The sequence below is a fragment of the Panthera leo genome, chromosome B2 (genome assembly GCF_018350215.1).
Source record: "Panthera leo isolate Ple1 chromosome B2, P.leo_Ple1_pat1.1, whole genome shotgun sequence".
NCBI lineage: Eukaryota > Metazoa > Chordata > Mammalia > Carnivora > Felidae > Panthera > Panthera leo.
Window position 1 is genome coordinate 27,112,153 of NC_056683.1, and position 27,051 is coordinate 27,139,203.

Genomic DNA, 27,051 nt, shown 5'->3' on the forward strand with positions numbered 1-27,051 from the left:
ATGCCCCCACACTTATGGAGGGTTCTGTTTCTTGATCACACCAGAAAGTGGGCTGACCTGCAGTCAGGGTGCTATCATCTTGGTCTCAAAGTACACCTTCCATATAGAGTGTTTACTCAGTGTCCTAAAGGGAAGACAGTGGGAACCTCACCAAGCTTATAGCAAATTCAAAGAGACTTGCTCATAAGTGTTGTGTGGGGAGAGAATTTGGTAGAAATTGGCTTAAAGCAGTTTGACATAATGGCCTGAGTAGTTACTAGGCACCTAGTGCTGTAGGGGAGCATCTTTAAAATGTAAGATATGTTCTCTGCAATCAACTTGCTAACCAGGCTAGCTGAGACCAAAGTGACATGGGAGAAATAAATAGGGAGCATTCACATGCTAACCTGTGTGATGCACGACACATAGAAAATGAAACTTAACTGCCACATGGACACTTGGGTCTGGTGAAGGAAATATCCAAGAGGAACTATCCATGCAAGGATGGAGGTGGAGATGAACATGAGGAAAGAGAGGTGACTGGTGAGCAAAGAGTGAGAAGTGACAATAATGATGTAGACAGCACAAGGATATGGAGAGTGAAACTGTGGAGGCCCCCAAAGAAGGCAGAGGTGCTGGATCCTTGAACATCAGAGACCATTGTGGGGAATAGACAGGGTAGGTGATATTGGAAGAAGCCCTAGAAGGCTGTCCTTAGGGCTGACAGGGATAAGAAAGAACAATGAACAAGATGACGATCCCTTTTCTGAAAAGCAAACCCTTCAAATGGCCCTGCTGCAACTCCAGTCCCCAAATCCCATCTGGTACTGGATTCTTACTTAGCCTTACAGACATTTCAGAGAAGCACTAGGTCAAGCCTCCAGCATAGCTTTGCTTTTGGATTTTCTTTTTTTTTTCTTAAAAAAATTTTTTTTTTATCATTTAGCTTTTCATGTGTTTGTATCTGTTCTCCCTTGATGACACAGCAGCAGGACATGGCCTGGAAGCCTAATTCTACCACAGACTTGCTCTGTGGCCATGCACAGATCATCAACTTCTCTGAGCCTCACTTAGCTCATCTATAAAAACCAGCAGCTAACATCCGCCCCTGGGTGGAAGCAGTATCAGCTAGACTTGGCGCTCTGTAATGATCATTTAGGTGTTTTTAGAAAAGCCAAATGATGACTCTGGACTGGGAGAATGAGTAATGGTGGTGCAGAGCTGGAAGCTGAGTGTTTGAGAAGGAAAGCTGGATTTTGAGTGAAGGCACCATCCTTTGTGCCTTGGATGAGGTTTCCTGAGCGCAGCCGAGGTAAGACCTGGGTAGAATGCCTTCAGACAGCCCTCTCCCTGCTCTAGTGGTTGACTTGGGCTTTGCATAGAGGGGAGGTTTGGAAGGCATTTCACGGTGGTGACTTTCTCATCGCGATGCACCCCGTCCTCCTCAGTGCTGGGAAGCCTGATCCTGATTAGACTTCTCACGGGTGGTCCATCTTCCAAGGCCTCAGGGCTCCTTTCTCTTTGGTGGTGGATGATATTGGCAGGCTTGGTTTTTTCCAACCATGAGAAGCCACATGGGGTAGAAATTTGAGAGTGGCTTTTCTTCACTGTATAGTCAGCATCAACGGCCTTCCTGTTTATGGCAATGAACCCCCAAAACTGCGTGTCCCTGCAGATCCTGGCTGCCTCTCTGACCTGGCCAATGAGAACGTGTAGGCCATGCCATTCCTGAGCATCCCCTCACCCACATGCACTCCCTGAGGCCAACTGATGAAAGTGGCCGGATTATTGTTGTTTCATGCACATTAATGAAAGTTCCTCCTGTAAAAACATTCAACAAATATGTGAGGCACTATAACATGGTGAAAAGAGAGTGGGCTTCAAAGTCTCATAGACTTGGGTGCAATTCCAGGCTGCACCACTGAGAATGGAGATAATAGCTCTGTGTCCTGAGGCAAGTTACTTGCCCATTCTGAAGCTTGTTTCCTTACCTATAAAATCTACCTGATGGGACCAATGGAAAGATGAATGAATATGTATATGAAACACCTACTATTGGATCTAGCACATATAAATGTTAGAGAATAGTAGCTACTATGGAGACAAAAATTATTATCTATATAAATGTGACAACTTGTGAATTGTTCATTTTTTTCTTGCCTGGTAGACACTTTTTATCACCGGTATGGGCCAAGGTCTTTTATGACTCCACATAAGCCTGGGATTTTAACAAATCTTGGCATTTGCATGAGGTTGTTTGAGCCATACTCCCCCATTTTATTCTGGAACTTGAGATACTTTCTTGGGATTTAAAGAAATTTCTGTTCTTAAAGCCATTGAAATAGGCTCTTGTTTTCTGATATTGAGTTTTATTTTTTTAAATATAACTTATTGCCAAATTAGTTTCCATACAACACCCAGGGCTCATCCCAACAAGTGCCCTCCTCAATGCCCATCACCCACTTTCCCCTCTCCCCCACCCCCCATCAACCCTCAGTTTGTTCTCAGTATCTGATATTGAGGGTTTTTTTATTTTTTTAATGTTTATTTATTTTTGAAGAAGAGAGAGACAGTGTGAGTGGGGGAAGGGCAGAGAGAAAGGGAGACACAGGATCCGAAGCAGGCTCCAGGCTCTGAGCTGTCAGCACAGAGCCCTACACGGGGCTGGAGCTCACAAACCACGAGATCATGACCTGAGCCGAAGTCGGACGCTTAACCAACTGAGCCACCCAGGTGCCCCTCTGATACTGAGTTTTAAAGCCAGGAAGAAATTTAGATATCACCTTGGGTGGATATCTACCCAAGATATCTATCTTACTTGGCAAGATATCACCTTGCCCAATTTCTGCTTTTGAGGAGGAGAGGCCCAGAAATGTTAAATGAGTGGCCAGTGAAAGGTGAGCAGGAAACCACAATCATTGCTAAACTTAATTTAGCATTTACTATGTGCCAGGATATATTTGAAACATTTGACTTGAATGATCTTATTTAATCTTCACAAAGCATGTTTTACAAACATTGTACTGATGAGGGAATAAGGACAGTCGAGTCTTTGGTTTTCCCACTGCAAACACAGCTTCCATGCAGCTTCATGGAAAGAACTTACACACTGTAGATATGTGCATGTGAATCACTGAAGGCAACTGTCAGTGTTTTATACTCAGTCTTCTTATTCCACCAGCTGGGCTGTGGGTCTTGAGAAGGAGCACCAAAAAGTGGTAATTTGCATGTTTTCTGGCCGCCTTGCTAGAACCGTATTGTGATTGGCAATCAAACAGCTGAGGGAGGAAGCATAGCTAGATTCTTATTTAAGTTCACTGTTGCCTGTGAAAACCACACAGCCTGATTCTCACCTCCATTCATAAAATAGATGGAAGGGAATTGTAGAAAGAACTTTGAATTTTAGTCCTTCTCACGCCTGGAGTTAGCCTTAGGGCACTTTGCTGGTCTCACACTCTGTAACACCTCATGGGCAATCCTTACTCAAAGCCTGCACAGCAGGAAACAAAAATAAATCTTTATTTGGTGAAACTCCTGTTTTATAGTCAAGGGTTGGTTGTCTGTATGTCTTCAATAGCAAATCATTTTTGGTGATGGTGGGTCATAAGCTCAAGAGGAAATTGCCTCAGAAGAACAAATACTTAATAAATCGTCTGGGGGGTGGATCAAGGTTTCCTCATCTTAGAGTGAGTCTAGGGGTGGGGGATGGTCTCCTTCAGGGAATAGCAGTAAAATGCCAGTCTACATTTGGGTTTACCAGAGCCAGCAGCAAGAGTGACTCTGCCTCCTCACCCTCAATGTACAAGTTATTGCTATGAATAATAATCATCCCTGATAGCGTCTGATTAGGGTATCCTAGTTCTGTCTCACATGGTAGTGAATTACTTGTTTCAAAGGTATAATGGTATAATTTTAATGACAGCATCTAAGTAATTCAAATAACACTTTTCACCTTCATACTTTCAAGGTTTCCCCCCTAAAGAACTGTTATGCCTTTAATAGCTTCAAGCAAGAATTCTGGGTTGTGGATCAGGTACAAATCACAGCCCCAATAGTTGGTTGTCATTTTTCCCCCATTGATTTTCAGATTGCTTACACAAGGCAGAACACATGGGCATTACTACTTCTTTACAATTCTATGGGCATTTAGATACTTGTATTTGTTATACGTCTCCTCTACCAGGCCATGTGCTTTATGAGGGCAAGGACTACGACAATTTTGTTTATCTTTATATTCCCGGGGTCTAGGATGCTGAAAGAGTAATCAGTAAATAAACATTAGCACTTGAGTGTACTCAACTTATGAATAAATAAACTCATATTTCCAGGTTATGGTGGATACCCTCTATTGTGGGTGCTTGAAGTGGCCAATCTTTTTCCCCTTACTGTAAAGATGGAAATCTCTTTACAGAAGTGCGTGTGCAATACTCCACAGTTACATCCACTTATGATGTGGACTACAAATTAATTCATTTGGATTCAGCATTGAAAACGAACTATTACATATTTTTAATAATTGAATAATCCTTCAGAAATATTCCTTCCACATGTGTTGGCACCAGGAACCCTGGCCCTAGGGTGTTATAGTGACTTCATTGCTTGTCCAAGAATCTGCCCAGTTTCATCCTCAATTGATACACACTTATATTACTGGTAGATTTCTCTCAGTAAAGATGAGTTCTAATTTATATGCGTGCAAATGTGGTGGACCAAGACATGTTTTACTGATAAAAATAAGGACTTTCACCAACATCCTTCTTTTGCTTCATTAATATTTCAATATTTTCTCAAGTTCAGAGGCCTATGTCCCTTAAATATTATGGAGAATATTCTTTCAAATGTGTTCTAATTATTACAATTGCAAAAATATATAAACTCACATGGAGTTTCTTCTGTTCACCTTTTGTTTAGATGCAAAATTATGTACCAAAGGTTTCAAACTGGTAACCTGTTACTTGAATTTTAACCTGCAGATGTGTTTTGCTTAACTGGCACAGTGCTTAAAACATACGAGTCAATATTTAAAATTTGAGATATTTTACATAATAATCTGGGTTTGTGGAAAACCAACATACCTTGTCTCTCCACAAATGGCTCCAGCTGAGTATGGCTTTTCAAAGGTCATGCCTGCTGCAGTTTGTGGATCCATTTCTGCCCTCCTCACTCCCTCTGTGTCTATTGTTTACATTTCTGGAAATGTGGGATTATAGATTATTTGTTTTCTTTTTTCAAATGTTAATAATGTTTCATTTTTTTGTTACAGCAATGAATGAAAAACAATAGCTTTTGAGGAACTTAGGTTATCGGTTTAAGAATTAATCTGTGTACATTCTTCTTAGTCAAATGGTGCTTCCAGAATTGGTAAAAACTTTAAAACGGAAAAGTAGGAAGAGAAACGAAATGATAGCAATTTAGATTGCCAAAGGCTTTCTTGATCATCTCTTTGTTAGCTAGTTGAGTTATTCTGTGTTTGACTTGTGGTTTCTAGTATTGCCAGATGTAGGAATGCCCTGGAGTGAAGAGGCGGGGAAGCAGCCACGTTACAAACATCTCCTTTTTCATCTGGGGGAGGATGAGCCGTCACTATGCTGGACTCCGTTCGAGTCCTCTGTGGGTTTGTTTTGCCAGAGCTGCATCTGTGTCTGAGATAGATGTGAAATCATGTGAAATGACGATAAACTAGCTGCCATCGAAATGATGTTAAAATCCATGATAAACTCAGGGAACTCTGGGAGAATCATTTCATGAAGAGTCCCTAAAAATTGCTATTATTTGAGGTTTTTATATGTTCAAAGTCACTATGCTTCATGCACAAGAAGTGCTCTGACTAAAAAGCTTCTGAACAATGAAGGAAATTATGAAGAAAACAAAAAGGCAACCTACTGAAGGATAGAATATATTTGCAAATAATATATCTGATAAAGGATTAACATTAAAAATCTGTTGAAAACTCATATGACTCATTATTTAAAAACTCAAATGAGAGAGGCCCAAATGAAAACCATAATGAGATATCACCTCACACCTGTCAGAATGGCTATTATCAAAAAGACAAAAATAACAAACGCTGGTAAGGATGTGGTGAAAAGGGAACCCTCAGACACTGTTGGTGGGAATGTAAACTGGTGCAGCCACTATGGAAAATGGTATGGAGTTTCCTTAAAAAATTAAAAATAGAACTACCATATGATCCAGAAATTGCACTACTGGGTATTTATCCAAAGAAAGTGAAAACATTAATTTGAAAAGACATATGCACCTCTATGTTCATTGCAGCATTATTTACAATAGCCAAGATATGGAAGCAACTTAAGTGTTCATCTATAGATTAAGGGATAAAGAAGATGTGCTAAACACATGCACACACATACACACACACACAGAGGAATATTACTTAGCCATAAAAAATAATGAAATTTTGCATAAAGGTGAAATAAGTCTGACAGAGAAAGACAAATACCATATGATTTCACTTATATGTGGAATCTAAAAAGCAAAATGAATGAACAAAAATCCCCAAACAGAAACAGACTCAAATACAAAAAACAAAGTGGTGGTTGCTAGAGTCGGGGGTGGAAGATGGGCAAAATAAGTGAAGGGGATTAAGCTATATAATCTTCCAGCTATAAAATATATGAGGATGTATAAAAGATATGGGGATGTAAAGTATAGCATAGGGAATATAGTCAATAATACTGTAAAACTTTTTTACAGTGACAGATGGTAACTAGACTTATAATGGTGATCATTTCATAAGGTAATGTAAATATAAAATCATTATGTTGTACACTTGAAAGTAATAAAAAATTGCATGTCAATTATACTTTTAAAAAGTGCCCTGTGGTTTTGCTGAAGTATCCCATCCTTTCTCCTGCTATATAGCGTGGATCCTTTCCTGTTGGCATCCATATTCATGTGAAGCCTCACATTCATGTATTGTATAAATTTGTAGCAAAACAAGGAATGTTTCTTTAGGTAATTTTATTGAGAAGACACTTGTTTGGGCAATGAGATCTTCAGTGATAGGAACTAACATCAATAACCCAAACACACAGAACATTTAATTAGGAGGATACAATGTGGCTTCAAAAAAGCATGCTCTCCTTAAAGATCTATAACTCTTCCGGGGTGCCTGGGTCACTCAGTCGGTTGAGCCTCTGACCCTTGATTTCAGCTCAGGTCATGATCTCATGGTTCGTGAGATTAAGCTCCCACAGAGGCTCTGCACTGACAGCGCAGACCCTGTTTGGTATTCTCTCTCTTCCAATCTCTGCACCTCGCTTTCTCTCTCCAAATAAATAAATAAACAACAACAACAACAACAAAGATCTGTAACACTTCTTAAAAAGTGTTGAATCAGTTTTAAGGTTTGATTGACTTTTTTATACCAATAGACCAGTGTTTCTCAGCTTCTGTCAATCTGTATGATATGTTGAGGCAAACGATTCCTTGTTGTGGTGAAGTCCTGAGTACACAGGATGTTTTGAAGCATCCCTGGCCTCTACTCACTAGACAACATTAGCAAATACCCTCCCCCGCACTGTGACAATGAAAACTATCTTCAAAGATGGTCAACTGTCCCCTGGGTCCCCAAATTGTACCACTGCTGTAGACCTTCTGAAATCTTTGGATTTTGCCAGAAGGGTTCAAAGTTTTGTCTTCAAAGATCTCAGAAGAGACTTCTAAGTTGGGAAAAGTGTGTCCCTTTGCTGGATGCCAAAAGGCAATGGGCAACTTTCAAAACCAAAGCACAGAGCCAGGTTTCCTCTTCTGTCCCTCTAATATCTTGTTGTATGACCTCAGATGGGTCACTTCATCAGTGTTAACCTCATGTCCTTTTATTAAAATAACAGGAGGTCTGTTTCATAAAGCTAACTGGGGACTAAACGAGGTAATAAATATAAACTGACTGCTATATTATAGGTACTTGGGCTCTTTTTTTTAAGTTTATTTATTTTGAGAGGAGAGCAGGAAAGGGTGGGGAAGGGGCAGAGAGCGGGGGACAGGGGATCCAAAGTGGGCTCTGTGCTGACAGCAGAGAGCCCTATGTGGGGCTCAAACTCACGAACCATGAGATCATGACCTGAGCCAAAGTTGGTCACTCAACCAACTGAGCCACCCAGGTTGGCTCTTTTCATACTGCCCCTTACACACACCCCAGTCAGCAACTGCACAGGAACGTCTGTTTTCTCTAAAGCACAACAGTTAGAACAACAGCATCTTGTCTCCACTTGGAGGCAGTCAACTTGCCTGGGACCTTGGCTACTTGGTCCACCCTGGAGAGCTTTTCTCTCCTCAGTCCTTGGTAGATTTGTTTGTTATTTTCTAAGAGGGTAGAGTGAGGAATGTTGTCCCGGCTCACCTGAATGGTAACTGTGATGACTCAGAGCTCCTCCCAGCAGCTGCTGGGCACAGAGAGGGGGCTTGTTGTTACACCCCCCACACCCTCCTGAGATTGCCATTTTATAATGCAGTTTGAGGGTTTCTGCATCTACATATAAACAAAGTGTATTTACTTTTCTGATTCTTGTAAGAAAACCCAAAGCCACAAGATCGTGTTTGAAGTTCCAAAACCGATGACTTGAGGTTTCCCTCCCATAGCGCATTCCCCTTGGACCACATGGACACAAGCGGCTACACAGATTGCTGCACTATTCTGGTCTGGTCCCTGAGGATGGGAGCCAGCATCCCAAGGGGACACAGCAGGCTGCAAATGTCCTTGTACTTCCTCTGTTAGTTCTGGAAACCTCACTAAACTTTTAGAGGTGGAAGCACTTTTGTGATCTGCCTTCACCTGCAGTAGGTTACACCAGCGGTTGGAATTCCTTGGCTTCCTGCTCCTCTCTTCTCTTTCTAGATTTTGAATCTTGCTTGGGTAACAGTTCAGGCAGAAAAACTTTTACTCATTTCTACACACTAAAAAAGTGATTTGTGAGTGCATGTGTGTGTGTTTAAGGAGATTCGCAGCTTTTTTCAGCAAGACCTCTAAGGTCTTATCAGTAAGTGCATAAGAATATAAAGGAAATAACCAACTGGAAGTTGGAAAAATTCTTACTTAGTTTCAGTACATATTGAAATTATTATGAGGACGTTAAGTTCATTCACATATATATGCTTGTATATGTGTAGACTATCTCTGAGACACACAGAGATGGAAGACCTCTGCCATGCAGGGGCAGTGAAAAGAGGGAGGTTTAGTTTTCTGTTTCTAGCTAGTGGCCTATTGAATGTCTATGATGTGCGTTTGGTCATTAAAGAATAAAATAAAATTTAGAACATAAAATAACAAATAAAAACACTAAAAAGTGAAGCAAATGCATTCCAAGATACGGAGGGAGAAAAAGAGAGAAAGGTTTAGGCGGCTTGCAGAGATATATTTAACAGAAGAGAGGAAGTCGGGGGCGAGGGAAGGCACGTAGGGCCAGCATGAAAGAGGCATACCAAGGAGAGTTCTAGAGTCATTGGCGGGAGGGGGGGGGGTGGTGAGAGAGTGGGGGTCGAGTTCAGAAAGTTTTCTGTGACCAGAGCTAAGAATGAGATGTGATCACTTATGTGATTTGAAGTTCATAGATTAGAAGCAAATGGGTGTTTACAGGATGCCCAGAAGGAACAGAAAGTGCCCTTAACAACTTTCCCAGTAAATACATTAGAGAAAATGAAATAGCTGTTTGTTCTAACGTCCCTCATCGTGGGCTTCAGCCTAACACCCAAGTGCCACTCACAAGGGCAACTCTACGTGAGTCAGAAGTTCTTTCCTAAATCCTCGGTTCTCTGCTGGGCTGGTGCACTTAGGATGGAATGTAGAAAAGATGGACTGCATATCTTTGGGTAATCTCTCATGAATGTTATTTCTTAAAAACTAGCTTTTGATAAGACTTGAACAGCAGAGATTAAGGTTTGATTCTCTGACAAGAACCTGCGTGCAGACTCTAAATTGCCCATGAGGGGCAGATCCATATACTTGGACGATCAGCCTCAGGCCATGTTGACTCTGCACAGAGCAACATAAAGTGATTGGATTTTCCCTCATGTGGAGTGGTACAAAGTAAAAAGTGTTCAGTTTTTTAACCTGTCAAAGACAGACCTCAGAAAACTCCTGACAACATGAAAAAAACCATGCTGTGCTTTTTATCCCTGAAAGGCAGGCAATGCGCCTGGTGCAGGAAGCTTCAATGGTGAGCTGTGTGTTTATACAATCAAATCTCCTTTTACCACAAGTCCTTGCCTCCATCAATATTTTGACTGAGCAAAGCCCACTCCATATCAGTTAATCAGTATCATATCCTGCTTTCCCACGTTCTTCTGTCAATCTAGCTGTGTTCCAAAGATGGGCGTTAGTGTAAATCACAGATCGAGCACTATTATGGTCCCAGAATCCTAGTAAGAGGCAGGCATTTTGCTGTTAAGTCCACACTCCCCATAGGCTGTGAAGTAGTGACAATCACTGCTGCCTTTAGAGCACACAGGGTGCCAAGAGCTTTGAAGGTGCTTACGTGCCAAAGGGAAGCTGAAGAATTCAATCAATCTTTGTAGCCATTTACTGCTTCATATATTACAAAGCAGAATAGATTATGTCTTAATTACACGCTTTTCATTCTAAAAGGCTATGTTCGTCTGTGGTGGCCACTAGCAGTTAAATCTATGGAAAACATGTGTCTCATTGCGGAGGTTAATAATGTGTTGGCGATTTTTCCAGGAGCCGAGAACGTTTCTGTAATCATGGACAATTGCTACATTGGCTTTAGAAGAGTGACGGACTGAGTCACTTGACTGTAAACAGGTTGTGGGGAATGTCTGGACTGTCTTGAGTTTCTCATGGTGCTCCGAATGGGAGTGGAGGGAGGGGGCCCCCGGGATTCAGTCCCAGGTCAGGGGCAGAGGAGCTGGGGTCCCTGCAGGGCTGCGGCCAGAGTGCAGGGCTCTCCCACAGGCCCTGACGTTTCCCCTCTCCGAGGAAATGCAGCAGACATTTAAATATTTCCAAACCAAACAAGACACCCTGAAGGATTCTCCTCCTGTGGCCCCATCATCTGCCTCAGGCCGGATTTGAAAATATCAAACAAGGCAGTGACAGAGGCAGCTCTGGGGCTCGGCTAGGAAGAGGACTGGCAGGAAGACAGGACAACAAAGCTTGCCGCCCACCCCGCGCTGGGCTTCTGCCCTGAGATGCAGGGGCTGCTTTTAAAAACTGCAAAGGCAAGAATGCAGGGTGGTCTTCAAGTCAGTTGGATGAGGGTCCCAATCTCCCACCCTTCCTCCAGGGTCCAAAATAACAAGCTGGGGTGGCCTTGAGAATTTGAACATGCCTATCAGTTCTTTTCTCCCTACATTTGCTTTCAGGCTTTCTATACCTTTTTCTTACAATATCCCTGTGCCCTGGTTCCTTTTAAAAAGCGTCTTCAAGCTCTCTCCTGTCCCCAACAGTTAAATCAGGTTTCACATTTTCATCAGGGCCTTGATGTTAAAGGAAATAAAAGTCCTAGAACCAAACCTTCTGTTTCTCTTGTAGTTGACTCTTGTTCCATGAGAATAGAGCCTGCTTTGAAATTCTGGAAAGCCTCATCTAAAGTCAGCACCAAATTTGGAGGGAAAAAAATGAAAGTTGTAACTTTGGTCTTGTTCTGCATATAATTGTTAATAGAATCATGGTTTCTTTCTTTCTTTTGTAATCTTGTTTTCCAAATTAAAATCCCTCAGTGACTCAGCCTCCGCTATGGTCTGAGAAACAAAGAGCCATCAGGAGAGGGGAGGATGGGGAAACTGCAATCCCAGCAAGTGCTGAGCTTCCCTCCTGCTCCCCAGGCTCCCCCTGAGGACAGATCTTGTGTCCCCCAAGCCTGCAGGGGACTTTTAGTTCACTGGAGGACAGGTTGGTGGCAATGATCTCGTGGGAATAGAGTTTGGATCCTTATGTCAGAGTCAGTCTGGATCAGAGTCATCCTAGATGTTGAGAGCTGGCTTTCCTCTTCTCCATGCTTTCCTGAAGTCCCTTTTCAGACTGGCACACACCTTCCAACTCACCTCTTAACAGGACTAAGAGTGCTGCTTTTTCTTGGGCAGAACCAGCTTATACCCAGGGTGGGAAGTTGGTCTGAGGGCAGATCAGGCTGCTCACTGTGGGATCCCAGAGAACCATGCAACCACCAATGGTGTGAGGTATGGGGGCTGTGCAGATGGTTCTCACCTGGGCCCTTAGGAAAAAGGGTAGGAGTCCTGGAAGCCCCACTGCCTTTGCCTGGCCTCATCAGGGGTCTGTTCCTTCATGTGGGATGAGGATGGGGATGTCTGCTATAGTGTGGGCTGTGCCTTGTGCAACTTATGAGCTTCTTGGACAAATACCCTGACATCTCATGCATTGCTATGGTCGGCATTGTGGACACCCTGGAATACTGGACATGCCTTTCCTTAAGCAAAGCCTCCTCAACTGCAGCTGTAATTCCTTCCTTTCCCTAATGCCCAATTCAGATGTGTGCAGGCAGATGGGTTCAGTTGGGGTTTCAGCCCTCCTAGTTACTAGCTCTGTGCTGGTGAATGAGTTTGCTCATCTAGGAAATGGGTTTAGTAATGCAAACCCTGTAAGACTACTTTAAAGATTGATAGATTATACATGCTGGTCAGCAGAGAATCTGAGTATCCAGTAACCCAGCAGAGCTGCTTCTCCTAACACTGAATGATCATAATACTGTGTTCATAATACTACCTCTTCTCCAGTTAAAAAAGGGAAAAAATCTTTTTTCCTGATCTTCTTTCTCTTTTGGGAGGTATGATCTTTGTAGGGCCCATTTCTGAGCACTTTGGAGGCTTTGCCCAAGAAAATGCAGACTAGCCAGGGGCTAAGGCTCTCTTACATGCTGGCTATCGAGTATTTTCTAGCTGAAGGAAACAAAATCTAGCTTCCGGGCCACTCAACACTCAAGGCAGTAGATGGAGAGAAGGCCTGCTTCAGTGGCCCAGCTATCATGAGCATTCTTCAGAGAGCTTGCTTATTCTAAGTTGTCTTGGGCAGTGGAGAAGGCCCTGGTTTTGGAACCTTAATAAGTCAAGTGTATTTGTGTTCAGCTGTGAGCTTGGTTTATATTTATTATGGGCTGAAAATTGTGTTCCCCAAAAAAAGACATGTTAGAGTCCTAACTCCTAGTGACCTTATTTGGAGATAGGGTCTTTACAGAGGTAGTCAAGTTAAAGTGAGGTCATTAGGGTGGGTGCCAATCCAAAATGACTGGTGTACTTATAAAAGGGAGTTTTGGGTACAGAGACAGACACACAAGGAAGATGACATGAAGACACAGGGCAGAGATGGTCATCTACAAGCCAAGGAGAGAGGCTTCAGAAGAACCCAACCCTGCTCACACCTTGATTTTGGACTTTTGGCTTCTGAGACTGAGAGAAAGAAACAACGACCTCCTATTTCTTAATTCACCCAATTTTTGGTATTTTGTTATGGTAGCCTTAGTAAAATTATACTTATAATACTTAAAACTGTCCTGTGCTCAATTCCTCCGTCTGCATACACTGATAACAGCAACATTTCTTCTCCATTTAGGACTTAGTTGGGACACGGTTTATACATAAAGTGACATCAGGCCTTTTGCAGCTTTCCCATGCCCTGCTCCTATGGTTGTAGAAGACTGAGGAACTATATCTTCACCACCTACATTATGCCAGGAACTAACTGCTTTGTAGCCTTTTAATCATCCCATCAATATTTAAGGTTGGTATCAGTACCCACCTTGCCCAGTTTAGGAAACTGAGCCACCACAAACTGAAGTAATACAGTAAGTGGCAGGGTTAAGATTTTGGAGAACTCAGCTCTGCCTGCCGCTGACATCTCTGCTCTTCATATACCCCTATGCTCAGTGAACAGGGTATGCTGTTTGGAAAGACATTTTCTTTAGCGTATGTACTCTCTGTGGGAGATGTTTTCAGGTCATGATAAAGAACAGGGTTTTGCCCCTACAGCTTGGAGTGGACTGTTCATGGGCATTCATTTGTCTATATCTCTGCTAGTGAAGACCCAAAGCTGGTGTGCCGTCTTTCATGTGTTCCTGGCTCAGACATTCATTGATTGATTCACATCTAGTTGAGGACTTCCTGCTGGTCACCTGTCTGGTTCCTCTGGAGACTTGAGACTTGCCTGTAAAGAAGGTACCATCCAAAAGGAAGAGGGTATCTCTCTTGCTCACCACACCAGTTCTTATCATTGTAAGGATACATCCAGTGTTCAGAGGCTGACAGAATCAGAGCCCACTGGGACCTCACCACTTGGAGGAAAAACTAAAGCACCCTTCAAGCACCATGCCATAAATAACTATATGTTGTTGTGCTGCTGCTCCGGGAAGCTGCTGCTCCTTGGACAACATTGTACTATGCCTGGTTCGAACCTTGTTTATGACTGGGGTGAGGCTCAGTTTGGTCTTTGAAAACAAAAGTCACCATTTAATTTAACATAGCCTGTTCTTTACACTTCTGGAATTAAAGGAGGAGAAAGTCCTGACATTAGCAAAAAGAAACCTCAGAAGGTGAATATTACATAGTTGTAGTCAACTCGGAGACTTGGAAAGATGGCAGGTGTGATAAAATGTCAACCTTTCCTTACTTGGAGTTAAATCACAACTGAATAGAAGATTGTGTGTCTGTGTTCATGTGTCTGTGTGTCTGTGTCCCCTGTGTTTGTGTGCATGTCTGCCCATGTGTGTTTTCTTTAAGCAATGGCTCTGATGCACTTGACCTTGTCCCCAGTCACAGAGAGGGGTATCTCCTATCTGACACTATGGCTGGACTACTAGTCTTAGTGCACAGGGGCTAGGGACTGCACATCATTACCTTCACTATCACCATCCAATTACAATATTGACAACTGCCCTGTAGGAAGCCCTGAGCAGGTGAAACCCTGTTTTATCACCTAGATGTCCTAATTGCAGTGACATGCTGAGTGATGCTGTGATTCTGCACAGCCCCAGTTGGCCAGTTCCAGTAGCCCTGAGAGAGGGGTGAGGGCTCTAACATTCCTTGCTTGTCCTTTCACGTGTCTCCTTCCCAACTCATTGCCTTCCCCCAACTCAACTTTTCTTCTGGAAAAGAACCTTAGTAAGTGATTACTGTGAAGTTACGCCTCATGGCTGTGCTGGCCTGTGCTTTCCTTCCCTGTAGGTCTTCCCTGAACACAAAGGAAGAGTCTGAGGCCAGACCTGCCATTCAGCCCAGTGTGCAGGAAGATAGAGTAGGGCTTCACCTGGGGAGTTTTCAAGGCTCCTGACACTTCAGTCCCACCCAGAGATTCTATGTGACTGTGTGGGACAAGTTGGGGCATCTGATTTGCCAAAGCTGTAGGACACACGCTTTATAGACAGAGGAGCCAGTGTAGACACCAGCTAAATGGCTGGGCTGGCCTTTTCTCATCTGCAAACCAACAAGATTGTGTTGATAACACCTTCCGCAAAGGATTTCTGTAATATGTAAACAAGGTAATCTTCAATTGTGGTTGTCAATCTTGGCCAGAAGAGTAAAAGCACCATGGGGAAATTTTAAGAACACTGCGGCTCAGGTCCCCCTCCCTAGGAGCCAACTCAGCTGGCTGGGTGGGTGATGGAATGGCCATGAGTGGTTTTCAAAGCTCTCTGTGTCCCTCTACCAGGCACTTGGGCTGTGACCCACTGTGGAGTGTACAAATGCTTCCTCAAGTAATTGCTGAACTCCCAACATGGGAGCATGTCAGCTGATTTGATATCTTGGGAATCCCTATTCAGACACTAAGTACTGGCCTAGTTACCTAGTAACTAGTGTTTCAATCCATTAAAGTGATTCTTTCCTAATAGCAGCTTCTCTCCTTCATCTTGAAGACTAGCCATTGGCGTACATCATCCTGTGGCTCATCCACTCATGATTTACTGATGCCTCAGTCTGCTTAGTGCTGAGGTGAACAGATTAAGGGGAGCCTGGATGACATGAGTTCATGTAGATAGAGCAGAGCATGAGGCTCTGCACACTGAATTGCCCCCCAGAGAAGGGGATGCACACCAGCTGCCTCATTACCCACTGCCAGATGCTGTTCCTGGGCCTTGCCTCCATCTCCTCTATAATAAAAAACAAAGCAAAGATGACAAAGACAGCCTCATGGGCCATGAGAGGGGCACCGTGGAGAAGTGCTTAGGAAATGGGAATGAAATGTCCTAGATAAAGTCCAAATGACAACAGCCAGAGCATCCAGTGATGGGGGATTAATTATTTTCCCTGTAGATGAGGGATTGCGTTCAGGTAGTGACACATGAAAAGCAACCCCAGTGATCACCAGGAGAGGGAGGGGGAGGAGGTTTTCCTCTACCCACACTCTGGGGCCAAACCTTATCTAATTCAAAGCAGTTTGTGATGCTGGAGGTGCTCTGCCAGTTCTTGGAGGTGGCATGGTACAGTCTGGGGGCCCAAGCCACCGACTGGCTCTGGCCGAGGCTCCCTGGGTCTCTTTCTATCTGTAAGACAGCAACTCGCAAGCTGGGAAAATAAGATGTGTTCTATTTGGGGGATGGGGGGGATGTTGTTGAGGACATAGCCTCCACACTGCTCTCAGACCTTCTCTCTCTCTTTCCTGCACACACTATGCCAAGTGGACTGGTGAATCGACACTGGGCTGGACAAGTCCCCCAGGAACTGGAGAGCTGAATATTTATCAGTTGGATTTCTGTGGACTCAGGGCACCCTGAACTCCAAAAGCACTTCCAGGACTTTCATTTTTTCCCAAATGATCTTGACACCCATGTGCCGTGGCCCTTTCTGGCCCAATGTCTACATCTGTGGTGTTTTTCCTTGCTCAGATAGTGTTTCATAGAGGCAGGTTTGGTAAAATATATTTCCGTTCTGATAAAATATATTAAAATATATTTCCATTCTAAATAAGTTGGTGCCTGTTTTGAATTAATCCCCATTATGAACAGTAATTAGGTATATATGAATCCAGAAGACAGTTTTTCCTTTAGGAAGGAGGTGCTGATTCCATTTAATTCCATACAGTGGCATATATATACTATGCACCTGAAAAATTTTCCCTGAAATCAGATTTCTACTTTCTAAAATGTAAATCAAGATTATTACCCTAAATTCTCTAGAAGTTGCTGCAGCAGTTCAGAAAACTTGAGCGTGCACAACTAGAGAATTCACTTACTTCCTCAGAATCCAGGCAGAAGCCAAGCAAAACAAGTACATGGGCCTTTCAGTCAATGTCTTGGCATTGCACACTTGGAGAGATAATAGTTGCCTCTGAGGATGGCAGTCTAGCTTCAAAGCTGCTTTGCTAGCTTTGGGACAGGGATTCATGAAATATTTTTCAGAGACTCCTCCTTTCCAGATCTCTCTCTCTCTCCTTTCTGTCTATCTCCTTCCCTTCCTCTATCCCTCCCTCTCGTTCTTTCCCCCTTCTCTCTCCTTCTTCCCCCACCCCATTTCTTACCCCCCTATTTTCTCCCTCCCTCTCCCTCCATCTGTCTGTCTCTCTCCTTCTGTCTCTCTCTTCTCTCTGCCCACCTATGGTTCTGCCTGACCCATCTGTATCTAGGAATCACTACTTCTATATATGGAAATCACAGCTTCCTTTCTTTGCCTTTTCTGTGTTCCTTAAAAGATTTTATAACTAATAAAGGATTTCCTTTCCTACTTGCTCCAATCACCACCTCCTTCCATTTGGAGAATTTCAACATCCTGGTGTGTGTAAGTACCTAAACTTACTGCTCTACTGAAGCAGGTAGACTTTAGTGTTTCCACCTGACTTTTCTCTGCAAAGTTTACTAGAATATAATAAGAGGCCTCAGTGCTTTGGATAAAAATGGGCAGGTTTCTATTTTCAAAATTAGGCTTTGCACTTCCCCAGTAATCAATCACAGAGGTATTTGGGTGTACAAACTATTTTTAAAAAATCCTTTTAGATCTTTGCTTAACAATTAATGGACTAGCTTCAATACCTACCCATCTGAACCTATAAAATATCTGTAAGTGAGACTACCTTCCTAGACCTGTGGTTTTCTAAGTGTGGTCTCTAGACCAACATCATAAGTATCACCTGGGAACTTATTAGGAGTATAAACTTTTGAGCCCCTCCCCAGACAGACTGAGTCAGAACCTGGGGGGTGGGCCCAGCAGTCTGTGTCTATCAACCCCTCCAAGTGAAGATTGCCATTGTGCCTGTGTTTGCAACATTGATTCCAGGTTTTTACATGTGATGTCGGGTTTAAAAGAAGTGAAATGAGGGCAGGCTGGCTAGCTCAGTGGATACAGCATGCAACTCTTGATCTCAGGGTCATGAGTTCAAGCCCCACATTAGGTGTAGAGCTTACTTAAAAAAAAAAAAAAGCGAAATGAACCGAAATCAGAAAACGGAAGTGTAACCCTGCTAGCCATGACCTAGTACACATCTGTAAATAGGAGCAACATCTCCACACTATAGGGATGTGGAAAAGCACAAAATGGGTCAAGTTCTTCCACAGCTTGAAACAACCATGAATAATTGCGTGCCTGGGTCTCCTTGTGCCACTAGGGGGCGCGCTAGCCTTTCCAAAGCAGTCACCCCGGAGAGACTCAGCGTTTTTGTCTTTGAGGTCTTGTCATTCTCTGTATAAACAAGTTACGTTCAAGTGTTTAGGATATAAATTACGACCATGCCGGCTGCCTTGGAAGGAATGTAAACACAGCACTGTGGTCGGAGCAAACTCTGAAACTGACTTCATAATTTATAGCAGGCCCTTGTGTAGTTCAGTATAAAAAGGGAAAAAAAGCCCTATTTAACTGCAAATATGATAATGGAGACACAAAAGACATGTTTAAATCACTGATTAATTTTGGAAAATATAGAAAGGAAACCTAAGGATTAGGAAGACGGTTAAGACTTTTGAAAACAAGATGTTTTACTAATGAGACTGTCTTTGGACTTAAATTTGCTTGGAATACAAAAACCTTCTGTGTGAGATATCTACTGAGTAGTATTAAGTGCCTGGTGACTGGGAGAAAGACCTTTTAGGGCATGAGAAACAAAGGTGAGTTTTCGAAAGCAAAAGCAAAAACAAAACTAAGAGCAAAACACCAGACCCAAGTTGGGAAGGAAAATCCGCAGCTTGATCATGGGTTGAGAACCTCTCTGATACGGCTCAGATTGACTGTTACTGAAACTGCCCATGACTTTGAAGGACTGGTCAGAGGAGGGTGGGCTGACAAGAAGCAAGTCCTGCTGCCTAGTTGGCCTATTTTCTCTCTTTTTAATCCAGAGATTTACCAGCCCTGCCTTTAGCATTCATGGTTGGGGAACCTTGGGACATGGAGCAAGGGAAAGGGGCTCTGAAGGAATCCCTGAAGGAGATCCCTTGTTAAAAGAAAGGGGGGAGCATAGGGGACAAGGGAGGAAGGGGAGAGATGTGTGGGGGTTGAGAGTGCTTCTGGTAAGCAGGGTTGGCCAGGCTCTGAATTGGGAGTGGGGACAGACAGCAGTCACAGAACACCTTTTTTTGAGGATGAGTACCTGCTTCTGTTACTCTCCAAAGAAATTAAAAGATCGAATACTCACAGAACGCCCATTACCTCTCCACAGCCATCTGCCTCTGGATACTTTAGGATCTGACCACCACCCACAATAAAATGTAATCAACAAAACTGTGACTTGAAAAGGGGAAGCTGGTCCTATTCTTTGGATACCACTCCTTTCTTGCCTCCACTGAGCTCACAGGAGCCCAGGCTCAGCCCAGCCCTAGATGGTGACTTTCCACTCTGCCCCATCACTGCCTGCTGGTGGGGAAGAGCAAAGAGCAAAAGGCAAAACTCTCCTTGGCCACAGGAAAGAGAACAAAAGGGGCATGAAACTTGGTTTCCTCAAATCAGACTCTTGCTTTTCATTATCTTGCCTGGTTTTCTCTTAAGTTCCTTTTACCTTCTGGTTTTTGTTTAGCCAGAAAGAGCTAGGGTGAAGGAAGGAAAGAACAGAAGAAGTTCCTTCTTCTCTTTCTCTCCTGAGAAGACCCACAATCAGAACCTGGCCTGTGTTACTCAAGGCACAGACCCCACACCACGTCAATTATACAACTTGGAAAAAAAAAAAAAAACCCACAGTGTAGAGTTGCATTGCCGGCTGGCAGAGGAGAGAACCTGGTGATCCCAGGACACCAGTGGAGGAAATAGATCCCTAAAACAGCTATTTGTTATATATATTTTATTGAAAAAAATTTTACATCAAAATAGTTTGGCAAACTGTAAAAGTATACATAAGTGCAAATATATCCTTCTTTTAAAATACAAGCAAAGTGTGAGTATACACGAAAATCATAAAAATATCTTTAAAATACGGTGGTAGAAAACAACCTTGTAAAAAAACGTTGTATTGTCACAATACTGAAAACCACTTTCTTAAACTAGACACATTGTTTCTAAATACTTTCTTAATAATGTTCTTTGGCACCTGTATCCAAACTTAGTGTTTGGCGAAACAGAACTCTCTTACTTGGCTAGGCAACAAGATGAGGCTTTCTTGAAGTCTTGTGCTTAGCACTGCCTTTTTGAAAAGCACAAAAATTTTCATAGACAAAGAAAAACACACACACACAACTTGCGTTTTTCAGACCCTGATTACAGAAGGTAATGAAGATCCCAGAGTTACATGTTTATGTTTTTCATGTGGTAACTTTTTACCATCTCTGCTAAGAAGTTGAGTTCTCAGTTGGCTCTCCCCCTCACTGGGAGCCTGCACATATTCATATGAGGGGCATTACTTTACCAGGGGCTGTCCTTCTACCAATGGTAGACAAGTATCCGTGAACAGCGCTGGCCTGGGGATTCTGGCTAAGTGACTGGTGTGCTACTTACAGCTAGCGCCGTGCATATTGTGGGAGTCCACCTCAGTTACTTCTGCCCTGTGGAGGAAGAGAGCCGAGAGCGGCCTTGGCATGGCCTCCTTCCCTCCATTCACATGACACAGGGCTTAATATCCTGGCAGACGCTCTGGTGGTGGTGATGGTGATAATATGGCCCGCTTGCAGAGGGATGGAAAGAAGAAATGCCATTAAAGTTGAGGACAAAATCTTTTCTGTCGCACACTGGGGTAGAGTGATGCTGGTATCGAGGCAGTCCCACTGAAAGACGAAAGAAAAGAAAAACTCTTCACAAACAGTCTGAGGATGGGACATATCACTTTTTAAATTTTAACTTAACTCATGCCTTATTTTGATTCAGGGTGAGAAAGGGGTTGATGTGTCCTTTTGTCTATTGTAACAAAACTGGTAGAGCAAACCCAATCTCCAGAAGTTTCTCAAAGTTTCAAACTGAGTCCGAGGAGGACTCTGCCATCACTATGTTTTGTTTTGATGTTACCCGCAAAGAGCACGGTCTTCCTCTCAACCGAGTTGTAGAGTGTCTGAATTCCCCTATTATTCCTGGAGTCTCACCACAGCTTTAATCGCAGGGGGGGGCACCAACACGGGAACCATTTGGCCCAGGCTCTCTGATGGGGTCCTTAAACGCAGGGCTCCTGGACATTGCTGCCAAAGCCCCAGCTGCAGAGGCCAAGCCCCCTGCCCCAGAAACGCCACTGTCGCTCCCACTTCTAGTTTCAAGCCTCCTGTCTTATTTCCCAACTAAGTGGCCCAGTCAGAGTAGCAGGTCACAGCAGGGATTATTCTTTGTCCCAAAAGGAGGTGACAGAAAACAACCCCTTTGCAAGACAAAGGGCCTGGAAGGAAAGTGCAGGTCATCGTAGGTCCTGAAAGTCGCAGGCTTCCTCTAGAGAAGCCCGACTCCAGGGAGCAGATAATGTCCTTCCATAAGCGCTCAGCTGCAGACCCAGACGTCCGGCAGCGCGGGCAGCCCCTGACAGAGTTCCGGGATGGCAGAGGACCGAGACGGCTCTCAGTCCTCTCCACTGGGGCCGCTCCTCTGCCGAGGCCCTGAGCCCGGCCGTTGGGCGCCAACCCACTGCCGACTTTTGCTTTTGTTTTCTCGGCGCCTCCTGGCCCCGGGGCGCACTGGCCCGCGGTGTCGCAGCGCGCCGGGGCCCAGACTTCTCCCGGATCGGGTCTGTTTCCGCACCGGGCTGGATTAGACCACTTAACCCGCGTCTTTCCTAGATACCCGTGCCTTATGGCACCATAAAGCACACGTTGGTGCCGGGCCGGATTCGATTTTCAAGTGCGTTAAAACCGTTTTCGCCCGCCCGCAGCGTTCGCGCCCTGCTCTCACCGCCTTGGCCTGGCAGCATCCCAGGGTTTACGGAGCCACCAGGCTAAGTGGTCCCTGACTTGGGCTACGTTTGTTGCCCGGTAACATCTATTGTCGCCAACGGCGCGCCGCACTGCTCTCGTAAAGCAGCAATAGGTCCTTGCGCTCCGGTGTGTGCTTGTTGTTCTCTACACACAGGTGCCTTCACCCATCACGTTACAGCACTTCTCGGTGCCACTTCTATGATCTCAAAATAGCGGGACCCAGAGCTAAAGTCATACCTTAAGACCGAAGGCCGTCGTCAGCTCTTTGATGTGATCAGTGAGGGATAAAAGCCCTAGCTCCATCTTGAAAGGCTCACAGTACTTAACGAGGACTGCGGGGCCTCCCTGAGCACGCGGACCTTGGCCTCCCTGTCTGGAGTGGGACCGCGGTCCCCGGTGGGTGTGCCGTGTGTGTGTGTGTGTGTGTGCGCGCGCGCGCGCGTGTGCGTCTGCTGGGGGAGATCTTCTTGGCCCACAGTCTCGGCCCTGCTGGGCCTCCCGGCTCCTCGCTAGGCCCTAGTCTCTCGGTGGCCCGCGGCCCCGCGGGCGGCGCACTCCTAACCAGGCGTCCTCGAGCCCAGCCTGCTCCTGCTGAGCCCCTACCTCCTGTCGACTAGAGGTTGCCAACTAGGGCGGGGGGGGGGGGGGCCGACAGAAGAAAGGGACCGGACCCAGAAGACAAGGGAAGGAGCAAAGCGTCCCGGTAGGCTTTGGCCCAATCCATGGCCTCCCCAGCATCCCTAAGCTCTGCCCAAAGGTCGTGCAAGACTCTCCGGGAAGGTCGCTGCGGGAGGCCGGCGTGCTTTGGTTCGCCGTTTTCGTTCTCCAAGTGTCCTGTTTCCGGATCCCCGAATTTCTGGGACTTGTGAGTGTGCCCCGATGTACTGGGTGGGGCGAAGGTGGTCTCAAAGAAGAATCCTAAGTCTCTTTCTTTTGAGTTCTTTTGTTTTTAATTTTTAGTGTAGTCTCACTGCAGCTGCGAAACCTCAGAATCTGGGTTTAAAGTGAGTAGAGCCTGTGTGGAGAGGGAGAACAGGGAAAGCAAGGAGGGCAGCGGGCAGGGCGGGAGAGAAGTGGGCAGGAGAGTGGGGGAGTGGGCGCCGTCCTGGGGTGAGCAGTGATTGACAGCCAGTCCCAGGGGATTAAAAAAAGAGAGAGAGGGAAAGGTCGTCTGTATTGGTTACTTGTTGAAATTCCCATAAAAATTGAACAAGACTCTGCTCTCAGTGGGTTAAGTCAGGCTAAAATCCTCTCCCGTGTGGTCCTGCCGAGACTGTCTTTGTTTAGTTAACCTCTGAGACCCGCATTTAAAAGGCCTATTTGGGAAATTTCACTGTCCAGGGAACCATCTTTTTGCCCATTTCTGGGCTTTCCGTGTCCCTTGAAGCTCTTGTGGTACACTGATTCACAAACATGTATATGTATGCATCATCCTGTGACATATTTTTAAATGGGGCGAAAGGTAAGTGTGAGCTAGAGCACCATTTGATGGGCAAATTAGCCTGATTTTAATCCGCAGGCTGTGGATGCTTCAGAGGGGTTAGTTAATGTGAGAGAGTTTATCTCCACTGTCCCCGTAAATATGGCTAAATATTCAAATTACCTCCTCCACCCCATCTCTCCCCCTCCTACCTTTCATCGCCTTTGGCAAGTCAATAAATTTTCATAATCTTCAACCAACATAATTTACACCAGCAACACAAGTGAAGTCCAAGAGGCAAATATTTCTTGGGGAGGGGGGCACAATGTGGGCCTCAGATCCTTCTGACCTAGGAAAGACTGGCCTCACCAAGGTTGGTGCTCTGTGTTGGGAGGTAAGGGGCTCCTCAACAGGCTGTTGCCCCTCCCCACTAGAAACACCTCCCTTCTGTGAAAGATCCTGCCCTCCCCCCCCCCCCCCCCCCCCCCCCCCCCCGCTTTCTTCTCTGCCCTTCCCTCATTTCCCCTCCTCTCGACTCCTGCCCAGTTGCAACCCCTCCCCACCCACACCCTCAAGATACAGAACATCTCCCTTTCTGACGTTTACTTTGGGAGGAAAGCACAGCAAAACAAACTAAACACAGTCACACACAAAGGGAAGCAGATACAGCTCTTTGGCCAGGCTCCCCCAAGAACATTCTTTCTCTCTAAGCTAAGTCGGTCCTGAGACTTGAGACCTGCAGTCCATAGGGTCACCCAGAGACGCTAGGGAGGCAGGCGACTTTGCACCATCCTCTTGGCAGTGCAAATTCTGGAGTCCCAGCTCTTGGCCAAAGCTATGAGAGAAGGCAGTATGACCTCAATCTCTCCCCCTGATGGATAAGGTTCCCGTTCCCCTCAGCACCCGCTCCTCCCAGTGCCTTCAGACCCCTAGGTTTCGGCGACTCCCTGGAAGTTGCAGTAGCCTGGGAGCCCGAAAGCTTAGATAGAGGCGACGCCTCCAGCGGGCCGCTACCGGCTCACTGCGTTACCTGAGAGGTCCTCGCGGGCGTTCTGGTGCAGGTAGCTCTGCTCCAGCGAGTAGGAGGACATGCTCGAATGCAGGCCTGCAGAGGCCGCGGGGTTGCTGCTGGGAGTCAGGGAGGGCGGCTGCTTGAGGTAAGGCGAGGCGCCGGGCGAGCTCCAGTGCGCCGCAGGGCTCGTGTAGGGAGAGTGGCACTCGATGGCGCTTGCCATTGCTGGGGACGAGGGCACTGGGCTGCTGCTGCTGTCCGGGCCGTAGTCCCCTCCGCCGCCACCCCCAGCCGCGCCGACGCCCCCAGGCCCGGCGGGCACAGGGCAACTGGCCATGTAGGTGGAGCCCGGGTTGGGCGACATATGCGGGACGTGGTGGTGATGGTGGTGGTGCGGGTGCGCGTGGCTCGGGGCGCCTGTGCTTGCGTCATAGCCCGCGGGCATCATGTCGAGGCCGCCGTAGCCACCCTGCCCGTGGCAACCGAGCGGCGCCGATGGGGGCGCCTGGAAGTCGAAGCCCTGCGGCAACAGTGAGGCCCCAAAGCCCAAGCCGCTCACTACGCGGTGGTACATGGGCTTGAGCGCCTGGCATTTCCGCCTGAAGCCGCGCGGCCGGCGGCGGAACGAGCCTTCCTCGAACATGAACTCACTGGCTGGGTCGATGGTCCAGTAGTGACCCTTGCCGGGTCGCCCGAGGCCCTTGGGCAGCTTGATGAAACACTCGTTGAGAGAGAGATTGTGGCGCACGGAGTTCTTCCAGCCCTGGTAGGCGCCGCGGAAGAAGGGAAAGCGCGCCTGCAGGAACTGGTAGATCTCGCTGAGTGTCAGGCGCTTGCTGGGCGAGCTCTGTATGGCCATGACGATGAGCGCGATGTACGAGTAGGGAGGCTTCTCTGGCCGCCGCAGCCCCGAGCTCGCCTTCTTGGCGCCCCCGCTTCCCGCGCTCGCGCCGCCGCCGCCGCCGCCGCCCGCGCTCTTGCAGGCTGCCGAGGAGGCGCTGGCCGAGTTGGAGGCGGAGGAGGAGGAGGCACAGGAGGCGGAGGACGACGACGAAGACGACGAGGTGGTCTCCAGGGCGGCGGTGGCGGGCGGCGGGCTCATCAAGGCGGCCTGGAGCGCGCCGGGGGCCGGGCTGCACGCGCGGCGGAGCGGGGCCGGCGGCGGGCGCGGCGGGGGCGGCGGCGGCCCGCCCTCGGTGGTCATCTGGGACCCGTGAGCCAGGCCGGGCCGCGGGGGCGGGCCCGGGGCCGGGAGTGGAGGCGCCGGAACGGGGTCGGCCCAGAAGCCCGGCGAGCGCCCTAGACCGCCGCTCGGGCTGCAGCGGTGGCCACTGCGAGCCAGAGCTTCGGCGTTGCCTCCCTCAGCTCCGCTGGGGCTTCTGGCGGCGGCGGCGGCGGCGGGCCGGAGGCAACGCCCGGCGCATCCCTCCCCGGAGCCTCGGGCCCTTGTCTTGCGCAACGGCCTCCGGTCCCGAGGAACCAAAGCGGCCCGGCGCAGGGCAGCTGCGCCCGCGAGCTGGGACCGCGGCAGGGACCCCGGGGACGAGCCCGACGTCTCCCTTCAGGAGCGCTCCTCGCTCTGTCTCTCAGACTTCCTCCCTCCCGCGCCCTCCCCCCGGCCGCCCTCCCTCCCTCTCTCCGTCCCTCCACCCCCACCCCGCCCTGCCCCCTCCACTCTCCGCGCCGCCTCGGGGAGGGAGCGCTCGGCCTCAACGCTCACTCCTCCCCCCTCCCAACCTGGCTGCAGTCTCCAGCTCTTATCTTGCTCCCCTCTCTCCAGGGTTCTCCTCGGCCTTTTAATTCTTCTCTCGGCCACTTTCCCTCTCACCTACCCACCCTCTTTCAAAAAGAGGGACTACAGACTCATTCACATTTTGCTAGGACGACCCCCATCCCCAGCAAAACTCGACCACCTATAACTTTATGAAATCTTCTTTCTCGTTGCCCCTTACAGCACCCCTGCCTCTCATCCCCAAAACCAGCCAACCCCTCAGAGCGGACCCACCCATTCTTCTCCTCTCCGTTCTCCTCCTCCTTTCCCTCTGCTCTCTCCTCCGCCCTCCTCTCCCTCCATTCACCCCCACCCGGTCTTCATCCCCCTCCTCATATCCCTCCCGCCTCCCCCTTTTCTCCTCCCCCTCCTCCTTCCTCCTTCTCCTCCTCCTCCTCATCCTCCTCCTGTCTCATCCTGGGCCGAATGGTGCGGCCGCTGGTGCTGGTGCTGCCCTCGCCGCCCGCCGGGAGCCTCCTTAGCTGCCTTCCCCCTGTGCCCGCACTGACACCATCTGTCAACTTCATTTAGACATTGCAGCCCTCAGCCACACGCCAGGGTGTCACACGCCCAAAGGTAAAGTTCTATCCTCTCTCTTTCTGACAGGGTCTGTAAGCTCCGCCAACAGTTGCTTAGCAGAGGGCGACAA

The 27,051-nt window shown here is 46.9% G+C and overlaps 1 protein-coding gene across 3 annotated transcripts; it reads right to left on the reverse strand.

Moving 5' to 3' along the window:
* Positions 1–2,998: 2,998 nt before the first annotated feature.
* On the reverse strand, positions 2,999–26,224 carry FOXF2 (forkhead box F2). 3 transcript variants are annotated; one of them, XR_006202205.1, is made up of 4 exons: positions 24,650–26,224; positions 20,809–21,074; positions 5,055–5,169; positions 2,999–3,173 (listed from the first exon to the last, which is right to left on the reverse strand). XR_006202205.1 is itself a non-coding variant. In XM_042937250.1 (2 exons), the coding sequence occupies exons 1-2, from the start codon at positions 25,833–25,835 to the stop codon at positions 20,908–20,910; spliced, it is 1,353 nt and encodes a 450-aa protein (XP_042793184.1). In that variant the 5' UTR covers positions 25,836–26,224; the 3' UTR covers positions 20,199–20,907. The 3 variants fall into 3 exon arrangements, 1 of the variants encoding a protein (XP_042793184.1); XR_006202204.1 differs by having other exon boundaries at positions 2,999–3,257; XM_042937250.1 differs by lacking the exons at positions 2,999–3,173; positions 5,055–5,169 and having other exon boundaries at positions 20,199–21,074.
* Between the last annotated feature and the right edge of the window lie 827 nt (positions 26,225–27,051).

Coding starts and splice junctions, on each gene's coding strand:
- FOXF2 (XM_042937250.1), bottom strand. CDS start 25,835: ATGACCACCGAGGGCGGGCCGCCGCCGCCCCCGCCGCGCCCGCCGCCG. Junction 21,075..24,649: donor CGCCCGCGAGGACCTCTCAG/GTAACGCAGTGA, acceptor TTCGTCTTTCAG/TGGGACTGCCTCGATACCAG.